The 19,447-nt window shown below is 46.6% G+C and overlaps 1 protein-coding gene across 1 annotated transcript in view; it reads left to right on the top strand.

The window, feature by feature from the left end:
- The first annotated feature begins 2,118 nt into the window (after window positions 1–2,118).
- Window positions 2,119–19,447, top strand: part of TUBE1 (tubulin epsilon 1) — a 102,569-nt gene continuing 85,240 nt past the window's right edge. The window contains exons 1-2 of the mRNA XM_030195671.1: window positions 2,119–2,224; window positions 3,206–3,279. Coding sequence (XP_030051531.1) covers window positions 2,200–2,224; window positions 3,206–3,279 — 99 coding nt within the window. The 5' untranslated portion in view covers window positions 2,119–2,199. The remainder of the gene's footprint in view (window positions 2,225–3,205; window positions 3,280–19,447) is intronic.

Below are 19,447 nucleotides of genomic sequence, written 5' to 3'. Positions count from 1 at the left end.
AAGGGGAGGGAGGTGACAGGGAGGAGGGGTGATGGGGTGTGTGACGGGGGGAGGGGAAAATGTGACAGGGGGGCGGAGCGAGGGCGTGAAAGGGGGGGCAGGTGTGTGTGAAAGGGGGCTGGGCATGCGTCCTCCTTTTTGGGGGACAAAATATGGTAACCCCAGTAAGAACCCTTGATGCCCACCCACTTCTTGCCTAGGTCCACCCAAAATCTGCTGTATGGCTACACCTCTGGTGACAACCTCTCCATCCTATGCCTTGGACTGACTATTATTTGTTGTGTTATAAGTTAGCAAACTTAGGAGTCCTTTTACTAAAAGCACAGCAAGCCTACCACTGATAGTACCTGCCTCACCCCGTGTGCCATTTCCAGTGCACCAGAATTCTTTTGCGGAGGTTTGCACAGTAAGGGCTCCCCTGGGAAATGGTCAGGCGGTAAGTGGTTAACTTACTACATGTAATCGTCAAAAATCAGGCCGAGATGTGTCCCCACAATCAAAACAATAAATGCAACATAAAGGTGGACCCTGTTGACTAAGATATGCCGTGATAGGAGGAAAAGGTTTCAGATGTCACTGGATTAGTCTGTCCTGTTTAGAAATGCAGGGATCAGAAAAAATACCTCAGCGACTGTTGTACTCATTGACCAAAAACCCCCTCTGTCCTTTTATATATTTTCTTCAATTTTCATTACCTTTTTTATGTGTTTGAACAAAAAGTGACCATGCAAGCTATCAATGTAGCAGTCATTCAGCAGTTGATTAACTGTACTATGACACTTACCTGTAACCCACTGAGTCCCGACCGGCAGCCATTTTGCTGCCGCTTCTTCAAGGGATAAATATCAGTGGTCACCTGTCAGTGATGGAGCAAGTTGACACAAACCGTCTTTCTCTTTTGATCTGGGCACAGGGGGGAAAAAAAGGCGATTTTAAATGCTGTCAGGTTTCAAGTCAATGTTAATTCATGTTTAACCCATTAGTGTCCAACGTTTCCATATGGGATGGGCACTAATGGGGTTAATGACATGTGGGATATGAATGTCATAAATAGATAGAAACTCTGCATGTTGAGCACCAGATTCTCATAACATGATGTCTGTTTCAGTGGCCCATTACCAGGAGAATTAATATAACACTAGTAAAAAAGCGCCGTTTCTGATGCAAATGAAACGGGGGCTAGCAAGGTTTTCTTCTGTGTGCATGTAGGAGTGTGTGTGTCCCTGCCCTCTGCCCTCTGCCCTCTCTCCCTTCCCCTGTGCTGTCTGTCCCCTCTGCTCTCTGTCCCCTCCCCTCTCGGAGTCGAGTCCTTCAGTGTTGTTTCCTGCTGTGCTGTGTTTGTGTTAGAGAGATAGTGAGGGCTTCTGCCCTCTCTCCCCTCCCCCCTCTGAGTCCTTCACTGTTACAGAGAGAGCGATTTGATTTCGTGCTTTGCTGTGTTTTCCTTCACTGTTTGTGTTACAGAGAGAGCGAGGGCGGGGCAGACACTCATGGGGAAACCGGATATCTCTCCCCCTCAGTGTTGCCAGGTGGGCGGTTTTCCGCGACCCGCCGTGGGAAATTTTTGCCCGCGGTGGGTTGCGGTTTTTTGGGCTGTTTTTTGGGCGTTTTTTTCGGCTGCGGGGCGGGGTTAGTGACGTTTTGGGCGGGGCTGCTGACGGGGGAGGTGGGGCCGATGATGGCGGGGGCGGGGTTGATGACGGCGGGGGCAGGGGTGATGACGCGGGGGTGGGGGTGTCAGGGGCGGGGTTTGAGTTTGGGCGGGTTTTGGGCTGTTTTTACGCTGGATTGGGTGGGAAAAAAATTTTCCACCTGGTAACACTGGGTTGGTGGTGCCTTTTATACATAGAGAAGAAGATGTGCTGGGCCAGGGTGTCCCCTAACCTGCTAACCAGCCCCGCTCCAGCTGACCACAAATGACTACTCTACCTCTGAAAAGTTATTCCCTTATTATACTTCCTCTGTGGCATGATGAAAAGGCTGGCTTTGTTTTGAGTGTACGGGGATGACGGCAGTTGCTGTGTGCGGGGGGGAAATAGAGCCTGTTCGGCTTCGTCGTTTGAGGGCGGCACAGCGGAAGAACGTGTGCCGTCACTTCCCGCGCGCGTCCTCTCCGTTTCTGTGGTTACAGCGCAGCGTGGGCCTGCGGCGCGCGGCTTTTGAAGGAGAGCGCGACGGCGGCGGCCTGAGCTGACTGACATGACGCAGTCGGTGGTGGTACAGGGTGAGGATGAATAGAATGCGTGACGCAGTCGGTGTCTCGAGGGGGGAGGAGCTGGTCACTGGTGGAGCAGGGACTCAGCCCCCCTCCCAAATGGGGATCTGAGCGCGGGGGGGGGGGGGGGGGGGGGAGGTATGCATGGGGACATCAAAGCATATCATTGATATTCTAACAGGGTGGGTGTGGATAGGTGAGGGGAGGGTGATCAACAGAAACATACAGCTTTATGGTTTATAATGGGTTAGGAACCCCAGATCCTTGTTAAGTCCTTTCTGTTGGGTGTTAAAATCTAATTTATTTTATATTTCCTGTACTTTAAATGCAGTAATTCTCTATTTGTCCTTCCGGAAATGGCGATCGCCATCACGGCATAATGTAAGCCACATTGAGCCTGCAAAGAGGTGGGAAAATGTGGGATACAAATGCAGTAAATAAAATAAATAAAATCTGTTTGACTGTTTTGGGATCTTCCCAAAATAGTTGTGACCTGCAAGATACTGAGCTTGATGGACCTTCTGTCCGTCCCACTCTTATGGAGCAAAGGTCCAGCAAGTCCAGCATACAGGTCACAAGTACCTGGCAAGATCCCCAAACAGTACAATACATTTTATGCTGCTTATCCCAGAAATAAGCACTGGATCTGCCCCAAGTCTATTTTAATAATGGCTTATGGACTTTTCTTTTAGGAAACTAGCCAAACCTTTTTTAAAACCCCGCTAAGCTAACTGCTTTTACTACATTCTCTGGCAATGAATTCCAGAGTTTAATTACACGTTGAATGAAGAAATATTTTCTCCGATTCGTTTTAAATTTACTACTTTGTAGCTTCATCACATGCCCCCTAGTCCTAGTATTTTTGGAAAGAGTAAACAAGCGATTCACGTGTACTCGTTCCACTCCACTCATTATTTTATAGACCTCTATCATATCTCCCCTCATTTCCCCCTCACTTGACCACAATTTCTTTCTTTCTTTCTTTCTCAGTGGGGCAGTGCGGTAACCAGATAGGCTGCAGATTCTGGGACCTGGCACTGCGGGAGCATGCCGCTGTCAACAAGGTGAGGCCTCAACATCTCAAACTCTTCTTAAGAACAAAATCACTCTTCATGTGTTTAAACATGGTTTAATCGGGGAGAAAAGGGTACAAAGCAGGAGCACACATCCACGGAACGTCAACGGAGTCAGGGTGACAAACTGACTCCAAGCCTGGGAGATGACAGACAAAACCAAAAATCCTTTATTTAATACCACCAAGTGAATGACCTGAAACGGTCCTTTTTTTCGGCAGATGCAACCACCTGCTTCAGGGGTCTACAGAGTAACTCTGCGTAACGTAATAACAGTATATGTTCTGGTACATATAAGTACATAAGTAATGCCACACTGGGAAAAGACCAAGGGTCCATCGAGCCCAGCATCCTGTCCACGACAGCGGCCAATCCAGGCCAAGGGCACCTGGCAAGCTTCCCAAACGTACAAACATTCTATACATGTTATTCCTGGAATTGTGGATTTTTCCCAAGTCCATTTAGTAGTGGTTTATGGACTTGTCCTTTAGGAAACCATCTAACCCCCTTTTAAACTCTGCCAAGCTAACCGCCTTCACCACTTTCTCCGGCAACGAATTCCAGAGTTTAATTACGCGTTGGGTGAAGAAACATTTTCTCCGATTTGTTTTAAATTTACTACACTGTAGTTTCATCGCATGCCCCCTAGTCCTAGTATTTTTGGAAAGCGTGAACAGACGCTTCACATCCACCTGTTCCACTCCACTCATTATTTTATAGACCTCTATCATGTCTCCCCTCAGCCGTCTCTTCTCCAAGCTGAAAAGCCCTAGCCTGGTGCAGTTGATGAAGCAAATCCTGTATATAAAATCTGGACTGTATACTCAGTATGCAGTCTGGAAACATCACTCCAAACTTAGCCACACTAAAGGGCAAACATATAGTTTCCCAGGCTTCGAGTCAGTCTGTTCATCCTCTGCTCTTGTATTTACTCCTTTAATGATGGAGAGCCACCATGGATTTACTGCTATTGGCTTCTTTTTTTTTTTTCCAAATAGAAAGCATAGGCATTAGAGCTCTTTTTTTCCCCCTTCAGGTCAGCCTGTAATAGATAACAGACAGAAGGAAGGGGCAGAGACTGCATTAAGCAGTAGAGTCCTCATTTGCTCTGGCCTTCCTGATCCTGTCTTATGCCTCCCATCTGCTGCTGCTGCCAAAGAGGAAGGACAGGGTGGACCAGGAAGCAGAGGGCTGTTCATAGCAGGGCAGTGGCTCAGAGATGACACATCAGTCTTATGTACTGAGGCCCAGGATAATACACTACCAGAGCCATTCAGCATTCTGTAATTGTTAGCTAGCTATTAGCACTTCTAAACAGAGAAGTTCCTAACGGCCCTGTTTACTAAGGTGCGCTTGCTTTTTTAGTGCGTGCACTAACTGTGTAGGCACCCTTAGGAATATTGTGGGCGCCTACAGAGCACCCGCTAAAAGCACTAACGCACCTCTAGTGTGGCTTGGTAAACAGGGCCCTAAATATCAAACATATAAACAGCAAGTGACCAACTCACCTGCAAATTTATTTATTTATTTATTTACGTCAATTTATATACCGTATCTTATTGCTACTGCAAGACAGAACGGTTTACAAATGCGCAGTAGAGTCGGAACGCTGAGAGTGTAGAAGTCCAAGCCCCGCCTCCACCAGCAGTACAGCCCAATAGGGAGGAGGGCTTGGACATGGGCGTGGAAGTCAGAGGAGGAGGGAGCAGGGAGGGAAGGAGGGGGTGGAAATGAGGGAAACACGCTGGGGGGAGGGCAGGGGAGAGAGCAGGGTTGGTGGATGGGGGGAGGCCGTAGGAAAACAAAAAAACTAGCCCGTTTTTACGGGCTTAACGGCTAGTGTTACTATATGGCAGACATGTTTTCCCTCCTCACATGCCATACAGAGGCTATCTTCATAGAACAATTAGTCTCTAATTTTTGTTAGTTTCTGCACATATTTATAGAAAGGTTAAGACAGAGAAGCATGGTAAGCAAAAGTACAAAAGAGAAAAAAAACCCACTGCTTCTGTTACATGTTACAGGATCAAGTAGCAGATTTACGTTATCTTCTCATTATGCTAAGTTTAAATACATGGTAACAAGTCAGTATTTGGTCATATGTTGACCGCAAATTGGTTTAATCATTGTATAATTCTTTATGAGTCAATTTTAAACCCATGTCAGTTAGCATTTTAATGCTTTTTTTTATACATCTTTCTCCCACACAGCTTATATGAACTTTTCTGTTCTCAATTTTTATACTTTCTCTAACCTGTCATTCTTTTCTTTATCCTTGATTTTTATTTGTAAACCTCCTTGTTATTTAGTCAGGAAAGGTAGTATATTGAGGTGCTCATTTTCAGAACACATGGAGGCATATTTTCAAAGCACTTTGGGAGGCTAAGTTCCATAGGTTTCTATGGAACTTTGGGAGGCTAAGTGCTTTGAAAATGAGCCTGATAGACTCACAAAGTTCCAAAGTCACATGCTGTTCTGCCCTGGTTTTAACAGCCTGCCTCACTGACACAGACTGCTCAGTAATTACTGTGGATTCTTTTGGATTCGTATTAGGTAAATGCAGTGCTTTTTTTTTTTTTAGGAAAAAAGGTACCAGTACTCATTATGGGTGGGGTCACCACATATGACTCCACCCGATAGCCACACCCCCTTACACCAGCCATGGCGCATATAAATAGACATCATTGAAAATACTATACCAGTATAGGAGAAAAAAAATAACTTGTGATTTTTTTTTTCCATTATAAATAATTTCTTTAAGCTGTTACAGCTCCAGTATACCCACTGCAAAAAAAGACAGCAGATGTAAATTCTCAAACTGGATATATTCCAAACACTAAAATCAAAATAAAATGATTTTTCTACCTTTGTTGTCTGGTGACTTTGTTTTTCTATCCATATTGGTCCCAGTCTCTGATTCTGCTGCTCTCTATCTGTTCTCTTAACTCCGTTTCCACGGCTTCCTTTCCATTTATTTCTTTACTTTCCTCCTTTCTTCTTCATTTTTTGCTCTACATCCATAGGTAAAAGCTGGGTCCTCCGCAGACTTGACTGGAGGGGGTATAGAGTGGATCCAGCTTTTGCCTATTTTCTCCATCCATGTGCAGTTTTTCTCCTCTTTTCCCTTTCCCTCATCTCGGTCAGTATGCATCTCCTATCTATTCTTCCCTCCCCTCCATCCATGTCCAGCATTTCTACTACTACTCATCATTTCTATAGCTCTACTAGACGTACGCAGCGCTGTACACCTGAACATGAAGAGACAGTCCCTGCTCGACAGAACTTACAATCTAATTAGGACAAACAAACAGGACAAACAAGAGATAAGGGAATATTAAGGTGAGGATAATAAAATAAGGGTTCTGTACAAGTGAATAAGGGTTAGGAGTTAAAAGCAGCATCAAAAAGGTGGGCTTTTAGCTTAGATTTGAAGACGGCCAGAGATGGAGCTTGATGTACCGGCTCAGGAAGTCTGTTCCAGGCATATGATGCAGCAAGATAAAAGGAACGGAGTTTGGAGTTAGCGGTGGAGGAGAAGGGTGCAGATAAGAGAGATTTACCCAGTGAACGGAGTTCCGTGGGAGGAATGTAGGGAGAGGTGAGAGTGGAGAGGTACTGAGGAGCTGCAGAGTGAATGCACTTACAGGTCAATAAGAGGAGTTTGAACTGTATGCGGAAATGGATAGGAAGCCAGTGAAGTGACTTGAGGAGAGGGCTAATATGAGCATGACGACACTGGCAGAATATTAGTCGTGCAGCAGAAATTTGAACAGATTGAAGAAGAGTGAGATGGCTAAGTGGGAGACCTGTGAGAAGCAAGTTGCAATAGTCTAAGTGAGAGGTGATAAGAGTGTGGATGAGGGTTTTGGTAGTGTGCTCACTGCTCAGAAAGGAAAGGGCAAATTTTGCTGATATTATAGAGAAAGAAACGACAGATTTTAGCAGTCTGCTGAATATGTGCAGAGAAGGAGAGGGAGGAGTCAAAGATGACCCCAAGGTTACGAGCTGATGAGACAGGAAGGATGAGAGTGTTATCCACAGAGATAGAGAATGGGGGAGGAGGAGAGGTTAGTTTAGGGGGAAAGATAAGAAGCTCAGTCTTGGTCATGTTTAGTTTCAGATGGCGCTGAGACATCCAGGCAGCAATGTCAGGCAGACTGTGTCGCGTTCTCGAGGCCCTTGGAATGCTGTCAGGTCCTCGAGGCAGCACTGGGGATCGTGAGCCCATGGGCCCCTGCCGAGGAGCGGCAGAGGCAGGCAAGACCATCTTGGAACTGGACGTCCGGAAGGACCGGACTGGAACTCGGGACTGGAAGTAGGCCACTGGAACCGGCAGAACAGGAACCGCTTCACCTGTGCTTAGCCACCTTTCCGCTGGAGTTGAGCTCCAGCGTGCGGGCGGTCGACAGGACTTGCTGGCCAAGGCCGGACTGGAGATCCAGAGGACCCACCGAGGATCAAGGAAACACGAGGAAACTGGACTAGGAACTAAACTCAAACACTAGCTAGACAGAGAGACAGGATTCAGGATATACACACAGGAAATACAAGCAGGGATTCAAGATAGGCAACAGAGTGAACAGAGTAAACCAGGAAGACAGGCCAAGGGTCTTGGGCCGGCAGCAGAGTAAACAGAGAACAAACATGGACAGAGGCTTCACCCCAAACACAGAGTAAGCCAGGAACAGAGACTTCACCCCAAACACAGAGTAAGCCAGGAACAGAGGCTTCACCCCAAACACAGAGTAAGCCAGGAACAGAGGCTTCACCCCAAACACAGAGTAAGCCAGGAACAGAGGCTTCACCCCAAACACAGAGTAAGCCAAGAACAGAGGCAACACCCCAAACACAGAGTAAGCCAGGAGCAGAGGCTTCACCCCAAACACAGAGCAAGCCAGGAACAGAGGCTTCACCCCAAACACAGAGTAAGCCAGGAACAGAGACAGGGAAACCCCCCACGGCAAGACAACAGACACAGAAAGAAGCTGGGCTGGAACCCAGAGAGAGGCTAAGCAGTAGTACAGCAGACACCTACTAACCTGACCTGGCCTAAGAGCGTAACACTTCATGCAAAGGCACTGACTGCAAGCCCAGCACTTCCTTATGAAGGCTCTCACTGATGGGTCACTACCAGCAGGACAGAAGCAGGAAGTTCCTTGCCTCCAAAGAGAGGCTTGACATACAGAGAAAGAGAGCCCACAGGAAGGACAAGCAGGAGCCATCTTGGATACTGGCATAGAGGAGGCGGCAGCCATCTTGGAAGAGGCATAGCCCACACAGGTGAGGTCCAGTAAGGCAATCAGCACACAGAGCCAGAGAGAAACTAAGACAGACACAGAGACAAGCAGAAGCCAGCACAGCCACTGACTCCCAGAAACAGGGTAAGTATGAGGGTGGTCACGGCCACAGACGTGACAGGCTGATTGGCCTGGATTTCGGCTGAGATTTCTGGTGTGGAGAGGTAGATCTGGGAGTCATCAGTGTAAAGATGCTACTGAAAACCATGGGATAGTAACATAGTAGATGACTGCAGAAAAAGACCTGCATGGTCCATCCAGTCTGCCCAATAAGATAACTCATATGTGCTACTTTTTGTGTGTACCTTACCTTGATTTGTATCTGTCTTTTTCAGGGCACAGACCATATAAGTCTGCCCAGCACTAGCCCCGTCTCCCAGCCGCCAGCCCCTTGATTTGTATCTGTCTTTTTCAGGGCACAGACCGTATAAGTCTGCCCAGCACTAACCCCGCCTCCCAACCACCAGCCCCGCCTCTGCCATCCAATCTCCGCTAAGCTCCTGAGGATCCCTTTCTCCGAACTGGATTCCTTTATGTTTATCCCACACATGTTTGAATTCCGTTACCGTTTTCATCTCCACCACCTCCCGCGGGAGGGCATTCCAAGTAGCCACCACTCTCCGTGAAAAAATACTTCCTGACATTTTTCTTGAGTCTGCCCCCCTTCAATCTCATTTCATGGCCTCTAGTTCTTCCACCTTCCCATCTCCGGAAAAGGTTCGTTTGCGGATTAATACCTTTCAAATATTTGAAAGTCTGTATCATATCACCCTTGTTTCTCCAAGTACCAAGGAAAGAAGTATAGATGGAGAAAAGAAAAGGTCCCAGGACAGATCCCTGAGGTATACCAACTGACAGTGGGATAGAAGTAGAGGAGGATCCACTAGAGCATACACTAAAGGTACACTGGGAGAGATAAGAAAACCAGGAAAGAACAGAGCACTGAAATCCAAGTGAAGACAGCGTATCAAGGAGTAGGCTGTGATCAGCAGTGTCAAAAGCAGCAGATAGATCGAGAAGGATGAGGATAGAATAGAGACCTTTGGATCTGACCAGGAACAGATCATTGGAGACTTTAGAAAGCGCTGTTTCAGTTGAATGAAGGGGCGAAAGCCAGATTGAAGTGGATCAAGAATAGCTTGAGATGAAAGAAAGTTAAGGCAACGGCGGTAAACAGCACGTTCAAGTATCTTGAGTAGCAAAGGGAGGAGGGAGATGGGGCGATAGTTGGAAGGATAGGTAGGGTCCAATGAAGGTTTTTTAAGGAGTGGTGTGACTACGGCATGTTTGAAGGCATCAGGAACAGTCGCAGTGGAAAGTGAAAGATTGAGGATATGACAGATAAAAGGGATGACAGTAGGAGAGATAGTGTTAAGTAGATGGGTGGGAATAGGATCAGAGGAACAGGTAGTTTCGAGGAGGAAATATGATGTGTAGTTTCCTCTTCAGTGATTTCAGAAAAGGAGGTAGGGGTTGGAGGGTTGTGAGAATGGACTAAGGGAAGGAGAGGTGGAGGTGATCTGGTTGAGAATTCAAGTTTAATCTTGTGAACCTTATCATGAAAGTACTCAGCCAGGTGCTGTGGAGGACTTGCAGCTCATCTGCATATCCTTACAGCCTTCTCCGGGGTGACTCCCAGGTCCATTCCGATCCACTCAGGGCCTCCGCTCTAGGTGCCCAGCGCTCCCACCAGGTGCTGTGGAGGACTTGCAGCCCTTCTGCATATCCTCACAGCTGTATCCGGGGTGACTCCCAGGTTTACCCCGATCTTCCCAGGGCCCTTGCTCCAGGTGCCCAGGGTTTCCAGGTGCTTTTTGGCTAGGATCAGGCAACCCTCAGGGGGATGAATGCTGGCTTCGGCCTAACCAGTGTTGCCGGGTGGGCTGTTTTACTGCCCAATTGGGCGGGATTTTGCCAGCGGCGGCGGGAAAATTTCGCCGGCCACGGGTTACGGTTTTTTGGGCGGTTTTCCCGTCGCCGCTGTGTGAGTTCGGCGGTTTTTCCCGGGGCTTCTATTGGTCCAATTCAGTCCAATAGAAGCTTTTCCGGGGCTTCTATTGGTCCAAATTGGACCAATAGAAGCCTTTCAGGGGCGGGGCTGATGTCAGGGATGATGTAGTGGGCGGAGTTAGTGACGTGGGAGGCGGGGTTAGTGATTCGGGGGCGGGGTTAGGTGATGCAGGGGCGGGGTTCGGTGACACGGAAGACGGGGATTGGCTACGGGCGGGTTTACGGGTGTTTCGGGCTGGGAAAATTTTTCCCAGCTGGCAACCCTGTGCCTAACCCCTGGTAAGCCTTTCCTCGGCTGAGAGGTGCCCAGCTCTCAGGTGCTGTGGAGGACTTGCAGCTCATCTGCATATCCTTACAGCCTTCTCCGGGGTGACTTCCAGGTCCACTCCAATCTACTCAGGGCCTCTGCTCTAGGTGCAGCGTTTCTGACAGCGCGCTGTGCATTTTCTCTTTACATTTATTTTCTCCTACTTACTACTTATGGCTCCAGTACACTTTTTCTTCTTGGCACTGTCCCTTCCTAATCTGTTTCTCCATCTGAAACCACAGTACACTGCAGGAACACATTGTCCACCTTCTGTATTCATCATCTCACCATCTCTTTTTTTCCTCTTCCTTTTTCTCAGCTCTCAACCTTCAACATTTCCTTCCTTCCATTCATCCATCTCCTTTCTATCTGAGTACATCTCGCCTTCGTCGCTGTCGTCATACGTCTTCTACCTTTCTCCGTACTCTCTTGCTCCTTCTGCTCTCTGCTGGGGACATTAATCCCAATCCTGGTCCTCCACATCAGCTGTGATCCTACATAAGTACATAAGTAATGCCACACTGGGAAAAGACCAAGGGTCCATCAAGCCCAGCATCCTATTTATGCAGGTCACACCGCAATATCTCCAGTCTAATTTCTGTTCCTCTCCTCCCCTCTTCTTCCCTGCCTTTCTCTTGCGCTCTGTGGAATGCCCGCTCTGTCTGTAACAAACTTTCCTACATCCATGACCTCTTTATCTCTCGTACTCTCAATCTGCTTGCCCTAACTGAAACTTGGCTTTACCCTGAAGACTCTTCTTCAGTCGCGGCCCTATGTCATGGAGGTTATCTTTTCTCCCATACTCCTCACCCGGTTGGCCGCAGAGGTGGTGTCGGGCTACTACTTTTCACCCTCTTGTAGATTTCAACCTCTTCCATCTCAGTCTCACTGTTTTTCTTCCTTCGAAGTCCACTCCATCCGCCTATTTGCCCCTCTGCCTCTCCGAGTAGCAGTCATTTATCGACCCCCTGATAAGTCCCTTTCTCACTGACTTTGATGCCTGGCTTTCCTTCTTTCTTGAACCTTCATCTCCTTCCCGCATTCTTGGGGATTTTAACATTCATGCTAATGATCCCTCTGACTCTTACGCTTCTCAGTTTCATGCTTTAACATCCTCTTTCAGTCTTCAACTGTGCTCCACTGCCCCCACTCACCAGAATGGCCACTGTCTTGATCTTATCCTCTTCTCAAACTGCTCTCTCCTCCCCTTCATCCATGTTCATCTCACTTCCTCTCTCTTCCCTTCCCTCCATCCATGTCCAGCATTTCAACTTTCTCCCCTCCCTTCCCCTCCACCCATGTCCAGAATTTCTCAACTCCCCTAAATCCATGTGCTTCTCCTCCTCTGTCTTCCCTCCATGTACAGCATTTCTCCTCTCCCCCTTCTCCATCCATGTTCATCTCACTTCCTCTCTCTTCCCTCCCCTCCACCCATGTCCAGTATTTCAACTCTATCCCCTCCCCTCCATCTTTGTTTATACTTTCTCGACTCCCTTAAATCCGTGTTTATCTCCTCCTCTGTCTTCCCTCCCCTCCATTCATGTACAGCATTTCTCCTCTCCCCCTTCCCTCCATCCATGTTCATCTCACTTCCTCTCTCTTCCCTCCCCTCCATCCATGTCCAGAATTTAAACTCTATCCCCTCCCCTCCATGTTCATCTCCTTCCTCTGCCTTTCCTTCCCTTCAACATTTCTCTTCCCTGCCCTCCACTCCATGTCCAGCATTTCTCCTCTCTCTCCTCCATCCATGTGCATCTCCTTCCTCCCCTCCATGTCCATCCATCCATGTCCAGCAACTCCCCTCTCTCCCCTGCCCTCCCCTCCATGTCCAGCGATTCTCTGGCCTCCCCTCCAATCCATGCCCAGCGATTCTCTTTTGCCCCTATCCTTCCCTCCTATCCATGCCCAGCGATTCTCCTATGCCCCTATTCTTCCCTCCTATCCATGCCCAGCGATTCTCCTATGCCCCTATTCTTTCCTCCCATTCATGTCAAGCGATTCTTCTCTCTCCCCTCCCATCCATGTCCAGCAATTCTCCTTTGCCCCTATCCTTTCCTCCCATCCACGTCCAGCGTTTCTCCTCTTTCCCCTGCCCTCCCCTCCATGTCCAGCGATTGCCCCCTATTCACCCCCTCCCTCCCATGTCCAGTCACTCGCCCAAGCCTCCACCTTCCCCCAAGATCATTCCAAACCCAGCCCCACCTGCCCGCCCTCAGCTCCCCGACTTTCCATTCGTGCCCCCTGCATTGAAATCTTCTGTTTACCCAAAGTCGCAACGGCAAACCGACAGTGAAAGCAGCGGGCAGGCTCGCCTCCTCGTCGCTTCCCTTCCCTCTCAGCGCGTCCCGCCCTCGCGGAAAGGAAATTACATCAGAAGAAGGCACAAAAAAAGCACTGGGTAAATGAGACTTTTATTAGAGGTTCATTATTGTCTAAGATACACAATGATTAAGCTATGTACTCGATGCTTAAGCTATATAACTGAAAAGAAACAATACCTATCTATAGTTTTTAAAAAACCCAATCATTACATCACTGGTCCCTACATCCAAGCAATGCTAGGAGTTTCTAGACCAGGAAAAGAAGCAATAATACACTATACATACATCATATCTATACATACATCACTGGTCCTTACATCATCCAGGCTCTTATCAGCTGGGGGGTCCTGTTCACAGCAAAAGCCAGGAGTTTCTTTGACCAGGAAATATGGTTCTCTGCGCAGTACGTACGTTACAGACGAGCTCCCAGTTTCACTGACAGAAACTCCCTTTTTTTTATTAGGCTTAGAACTCAAGTTCAGAGCTAAGGAAAATTACAGCATGCTTGAGAATTTCTCTGTTTAGGTAAACAAGCCATACTGTGGGAATGTGGTCACATGTTTCTCAGTCCAGGTGGCCAGTCTGAACTCAAAACAGGCTCCACCTCTCCCTTCACATAGCAAATTAACTAGTGCTATATCTTTCACACAAACAGAATTACTTCTAATCAGAAATACAGACCCTGAGTGCACTTGTCAGTCAAGGCAGAGTTGAAAAACAATCTTTAAAATCTTCCATTATACATGTTACGTTATAAGTCTATGTGCTTTGAAAATGAACCTCTTCATCTAACAAACCGTAAGTCCCCGGATACTGGCCAGCACTAAATATCAAGCTATAACTTGGGTTGCACTACTTTATCCGGTATGATACAACACACGTCTATAATGAATCTATCAAAATTCTAGGCATAATTTTTGGTTCAAAACTGACTTTTAAAGCTCAGAGAGATAATGTAACCAAATCTTCCTTTTTTGTACTTTCGTGCATCCGTTCAGTCCAACTGTTCGTATCACCAACATCTATCCATTCCCTTATCTTGGCACTGGTAATCATTGTAATTCCTTGTATGCTGGCCTCCCACTCTGCTCTGTAAAGCAACTTCAGTTAATTCAATCAACTGGAGTAAAACTCGTACATCAAGCACACTGTTTTGACCTGTTACTCCTCTCCTTCATCTTGAACACTGGCTCCCAGTATCCTATCTCATTAGATATAAATTCCTTATGCTAACCTTCAAATGCCAGAATCCTCCTGCTTCTTCATAAATTCCTGATCCCTTACTCTCCATCATGTACCCTCTGATCCTCTTCAGGTAATTTAGGGAAAGGGAAATGGGACTTGATATACCGCCTTACTGAGGTTTTTGCAACTACATTCAAAGTGGTTTACATATATTCAGGTACTTATTTTGTACCAGGGGCAATGGAGGGTTAAGTGACTTGCCCAGAGTCACAAGGAGCTGCAGTGGGAATTGAACCCAGTTCCCCAGGATCAAAGTCCACTGCGCTAACCACTAGGCTACTCCTCTGTGTTTCTTCACCAACAGCTTTTCACTTAACCCTTTCTCATGAGACAGCTTTTAACTACTTAGATCCCAGGTCTTAAAACGAACTTCCCTTATTCCTTAGAGCTGACATGTCTCTTAAATAGTTTTGAAAATCTTTCTTTTCTCTGCTGCTTTCATCTGATTCATAGATTTTCACTCTTTCTCCCCACCCACATCTACAGAAAGAATTTATTCTTTTAACTGTTGTAAACTGCTTAGTTGCCTGTATAGGACACTAAATCAGACGTGGACGTTATTAAAAAATACTATCTTGGCAACCCAGTCCAGATGCATTTCACATATTTGCAAAGGTGGAAAGAAGACAAAACATCAGCCAGCATGGTTAAAAGGTGAAGTAAAAGAGGTCATTACAGCCAAAAGATTGTCCTTCAAAGAATGGAAAAAGGACCCAAATGAAGAAAATAAGAAGCAACATAAGCACTGGCAAGTCAGATGCAAAGCATTAATAAAGAAGACTAAAAGAGAATATGAAGAGAAACTTGCCGCAGAGGCTAAAACTCACAGTAACAACTTTTTCAGGTACAGCAGAAGCCTGCGAGGGAATCTGTGAGACAGATCACCAAAGAGCAAAAGGAGCACTCAGGGAGGACAAGGCCATAGCGGAGAAACTGAATGAATTCCTTGCTTTGGTCTTTACGGAAGAAGATGTAAGAGATCTGTCTGTACCAGAAATGGTTTTCAAGGGTGATGATGCAGAGGAACTGAAAGAAATCTCAGTGAACCTGGAAGATGTACTGAGCCAAACTGACAGAGAGTAGTAAAATCACCCAGACCAGATGGCATACATCTAAGGGTACTCAAAAAACTCAAGCATGAAATTGCTGATCTGCTGTTAGGTACTGTCTTTAAAATCGTCCGTAGTACCTGAAGACTAGAGGGTGGTCAATGTGACGCTGATTTTTAAAAAGGGTTCTAGGGGTGATCTGGGAAATTACAGACCAGTAAGCCTGACGTCAGTGCTGGTAAAAATAGTGGAAACTATTATAAAGAAAATTATAGAACACATAGACAGATATGGTTTAATGGGACAGAGTCAGCATGGGTTCAGCCGAGGGAAGTCTTGCCACACCAATTTGCTTCATTTTCTTGAAGACGGGAAAAAACGTGGATAAAGGCGAGCCGGTTGATGTAGTGTATCTAGATTTTCAGGAAGCTTTTGATGACGTTCCTCATGAGAGACTCCTGAGAAAATTAAAGAGTCATGGGATAGGAGGCAAGGTTCTGGTGTGGATTAGGAATTGGTTATTGGACATAAAACAGAAGGTATAGTTAAATGGTCATTTCTATCAATAGAGGAGTATGAACAGTGGAGTGCTGCAGGGATCAGTACTGGGACTAGTGTTATTTAACATATTTATAAATGATATGGAAATCGGAACGAGTGAGGTGGTTACATTTGCAAATGACACAAAACTTTTCAAGGTTGTTAAAACACATGCGGACTGTGAAATATTGCAGTTAGACAGTAGGAAATTGTCATCCAGTGGGCAGATGAAATCTGCTCAGTGTGCGGCGGTGGCCAAGAAAGCAAATAGGATGCTAGGTATTATTAGGAAAGGGATGGTGAATAAGACTAAAAATACTATAATGCCTCTATATCGCTCCATGGTGTGACTGCACCTTGAGTATTGCATTTCTGGTCGCCGTATCTCAAATAAAGATATAGTGGAATTAGAAAAGGTTAAAAAAAAAAAAGCAACCAAAATGATAAAGGGGATGGAACTCCTCTCGTATTAGGAAAGGCTAAAGAGGTTAGGGCTCTTCAGCTTGGAAAAGAGACTGATGTGGGGAGATATGATTGAGGTCTACAAAATGCTGAGTTGTGCAAAACGAGTAGAAGTAAATTGATTGTTTTACTCATTCCAAAAATGCAAAAACCAGGGGACACTCGAGGAAGTTACATGGAAATTCATTTAAAACAAATAGGAGGAAATATTTTTTCGCTCAACGAATAGTTAAGCTCTGCCGAAGGATGTGGTAACAGCGGTTAGCGTATCTGGGTTTAAAAAAGGTTTGGACAAGTTCCTGAAGGAAAAGTCCATAGTCTTCTATTGAGACAGACATGGCGAAGCATGGAATGTTGCCATGATTTGGGTTTCTGCCAGGTATTTGTGATCTGGCTTGGTCACTGTTTGGAAACAGGATACTAGGCTAGATGGGCCATTGGTCTGACTCAGTATGGCTACTCTTATGTTTATTGGTTTCGCTGGCTGGGACACTCTGGCCGGGTTGCTCTCCCAGGTATGCCTGGGGCCTCAGTAAGGCCTTGCTAACATTAATCAGATGTATGGATTACTGTGCTTTGCGGCGCACAGTTTATTCTGGTAGGTGGCTGGCGATCCACCTACAGGTCACAGGTTTTAGACTGGTTTGTGCTACATATTGGAAGCTGGGGCATTCAGCTCTGTTTCTAATGGGGCATAATTTGCTTCTTTCTCCAGGATTGCTTCACTGGCTGCGCAGTGCCTCAAGGGTATGTATGGAGGCATATTTTCAAAGCACTTAGCCTTCCAAAGTTCCATAGAAACCTATGGAACTTTGGAAGGCTAAGTGCTTTGAAAATATGCCTCATGGTCTCCTGAGTCAGACCTGTGGTCTATCTGCTTCCAACAGTGGCCAATCCAAGTCTCTTTGGATTGGCAGAATCCCATTTAGCAGCAACATTCTACACTAGTGGTCCCAGTGCAAGCAGTGCTAGTTTGACTGTGTGTGGTGTTCACAGTAGCTCTGGTTAAACGCATTGTCTCTGGCCGCAACTTTTGCATATTCGCTTCAGCCGCAACTGTATCAGCAGCGTCACTTGCTGGAGGTCGTGGTATCTCTACTGCTTCTATGGCACCTTTCCTCCTGTTCTTTATGTTGTACAGGTAGTGCTTACTGTATAGCTTTATGGTTATAGCAAACTGTTGGGAGTGAGATCTTGGATCCAGAGGTTGCTGATGTGGGTCCTACTGTACCTTGCCATCAATAAGGCTCAAGTGTGCTAACAGCCATTTTCTGCTTCATCCTCTAGCTCTGCCTCTTGGCCTCACTGGTGAGCTCTGAGGTGCAGCCGTGTCAGCCTGTTCTAGGGCACAGCCACCCCATCCAGTTCTTGACACTCTCCTCACCAAGGGGATAGATTTGGCTTTGACATTGAACAGTTATTGTGTCGTTTAGTCACATTTGGCAAGCTACCATTTAGAGGTCAGCTTTGGTTTGAAGGTCCTCTAGAATAGTTGGGTTAAGACCTAGGGAACTGCAGGTCTCAGAGATTTATCACAGTCTTGTCATAAGTTTCGTCTGGCTGAGGGCTGCAGCCCAGACAGTCTGTTTTTCTGGGTTCTCACTTCAATAAGGGTAAGCTGACTTTCCTGCTACTATTCAGTACTGGGCTTCCCAGCCAGGTCTTCTCTTATCATCCGCATGCCCCAATGATGGGGGCTTGGTTCACTTCTCTGGTTCATAAAAGATGGCTGCCTCTTCAGGGCCCATGAGGAGTGGATCAACATTGCCAAAGGTGTCCTAGGCATACTACAACTGGAGTCCTCCCTTCCTCTGCAGAATTTCCTTGGAATACTGGCTTCAGCATGATTTCTACATTTCAAGCGATGAGGCCACATTGCACACGCTGCCGCATTTCAGCACACTAGAGACTGTCCCCAGCAGGGTGTGGGGCAGGGCAATGTATTCTCTTTGCTTTGTATTTTCAAGACAGGAGATTCTTTCCACCTTGGTTTAGACTGCAACGAGTCCACATTTCCCAATGGGAACATTACTGCTTGTAATTGTTCAGTCCTACAGGGCATGAGTCTCCTTTTCTGATTTTCAAGAAGGCTGCTGTCTGATTCCCCCCCCCCCCCCCCCCCCCCCTCTTTTCGCGTTCCCACAAATTTTCTGTGTTTTGCATTCCTTGCTGAACTTTATCAATGTGTGGCCCTGGCATTCTGCTTTTCTGTTTTACCACAGCCGTTTTCCAAGTTTCCTTCACGGGTGGATTGCAGGTTCTACCATACTGCCCTATTGGTTAATTTACAACTCTTCCTATCAAAGAGTCTGCAAGTTTCCTCCAAGGAAACGGTATGGTATTCTTTTTGCCAGGGGTCAGTTCCCAACTATAGCCTTATTAAACTACCTCGCCAAACCACCCAGATATGAAAGGTCACCTTCTATACTTACCCACCTTTCTTTTTTCTCTTCCCATACTTAATCTCTGTGCATTACTAATTGTATCTGATATCCTGGAATGACAATTGTCAGCTATCGTCACAGGAACCCACTGCCTCTGTGAACTGGATCCCGGACGAGCCCCCAAGATGTCAGCTATCGTTGTCTAGGGTTGATCCCGGGGTCCAGTTCACAGAGGCAGTGGGTTCCCAAAGAATACGCAATCCACATGGATTTTGATATATAAAGTATATTATATTTGCAGATATGTATAGGTTCACAGCATTTAGTACAGGTAACTGTATAGGCCTGTATGTGTGTGTTTAAGGAAGAGAGAGAAAGAAGTAGTGCATGCAGAGCCCGGGGTGCTCTGCTTGCAGGGGGAGAGGGCAGAGATGCCCCCGGACAGAGAGCAGTGCCCCGGACAGAGAAAGGGGGGGGGGGGGGAAAGTAGACTCCAAGCTGAGCTCTGTGCTCTGCTGCACAGAGAGAGAGAGAGAGAGCCGTA

This window comes from Microcaecilia unicolor, chromosome 3 (assembly GCF_901765095.1).
Source record: "Microcaecilia unicolor chromosome 3, aMicUni1.1, whole genome shotgun sequence".
In the NCBI taxonomy this organism is placed as follows: Eukaryota; Metazoa; Chordata; class Amphibia; order Gymnophiona; family Siphonopidae; genus Microcaecilia; species Microcaecilia unicolor.
This window is presented reverse-complemented; position numbering and strand designations above follow the sequence as displayed.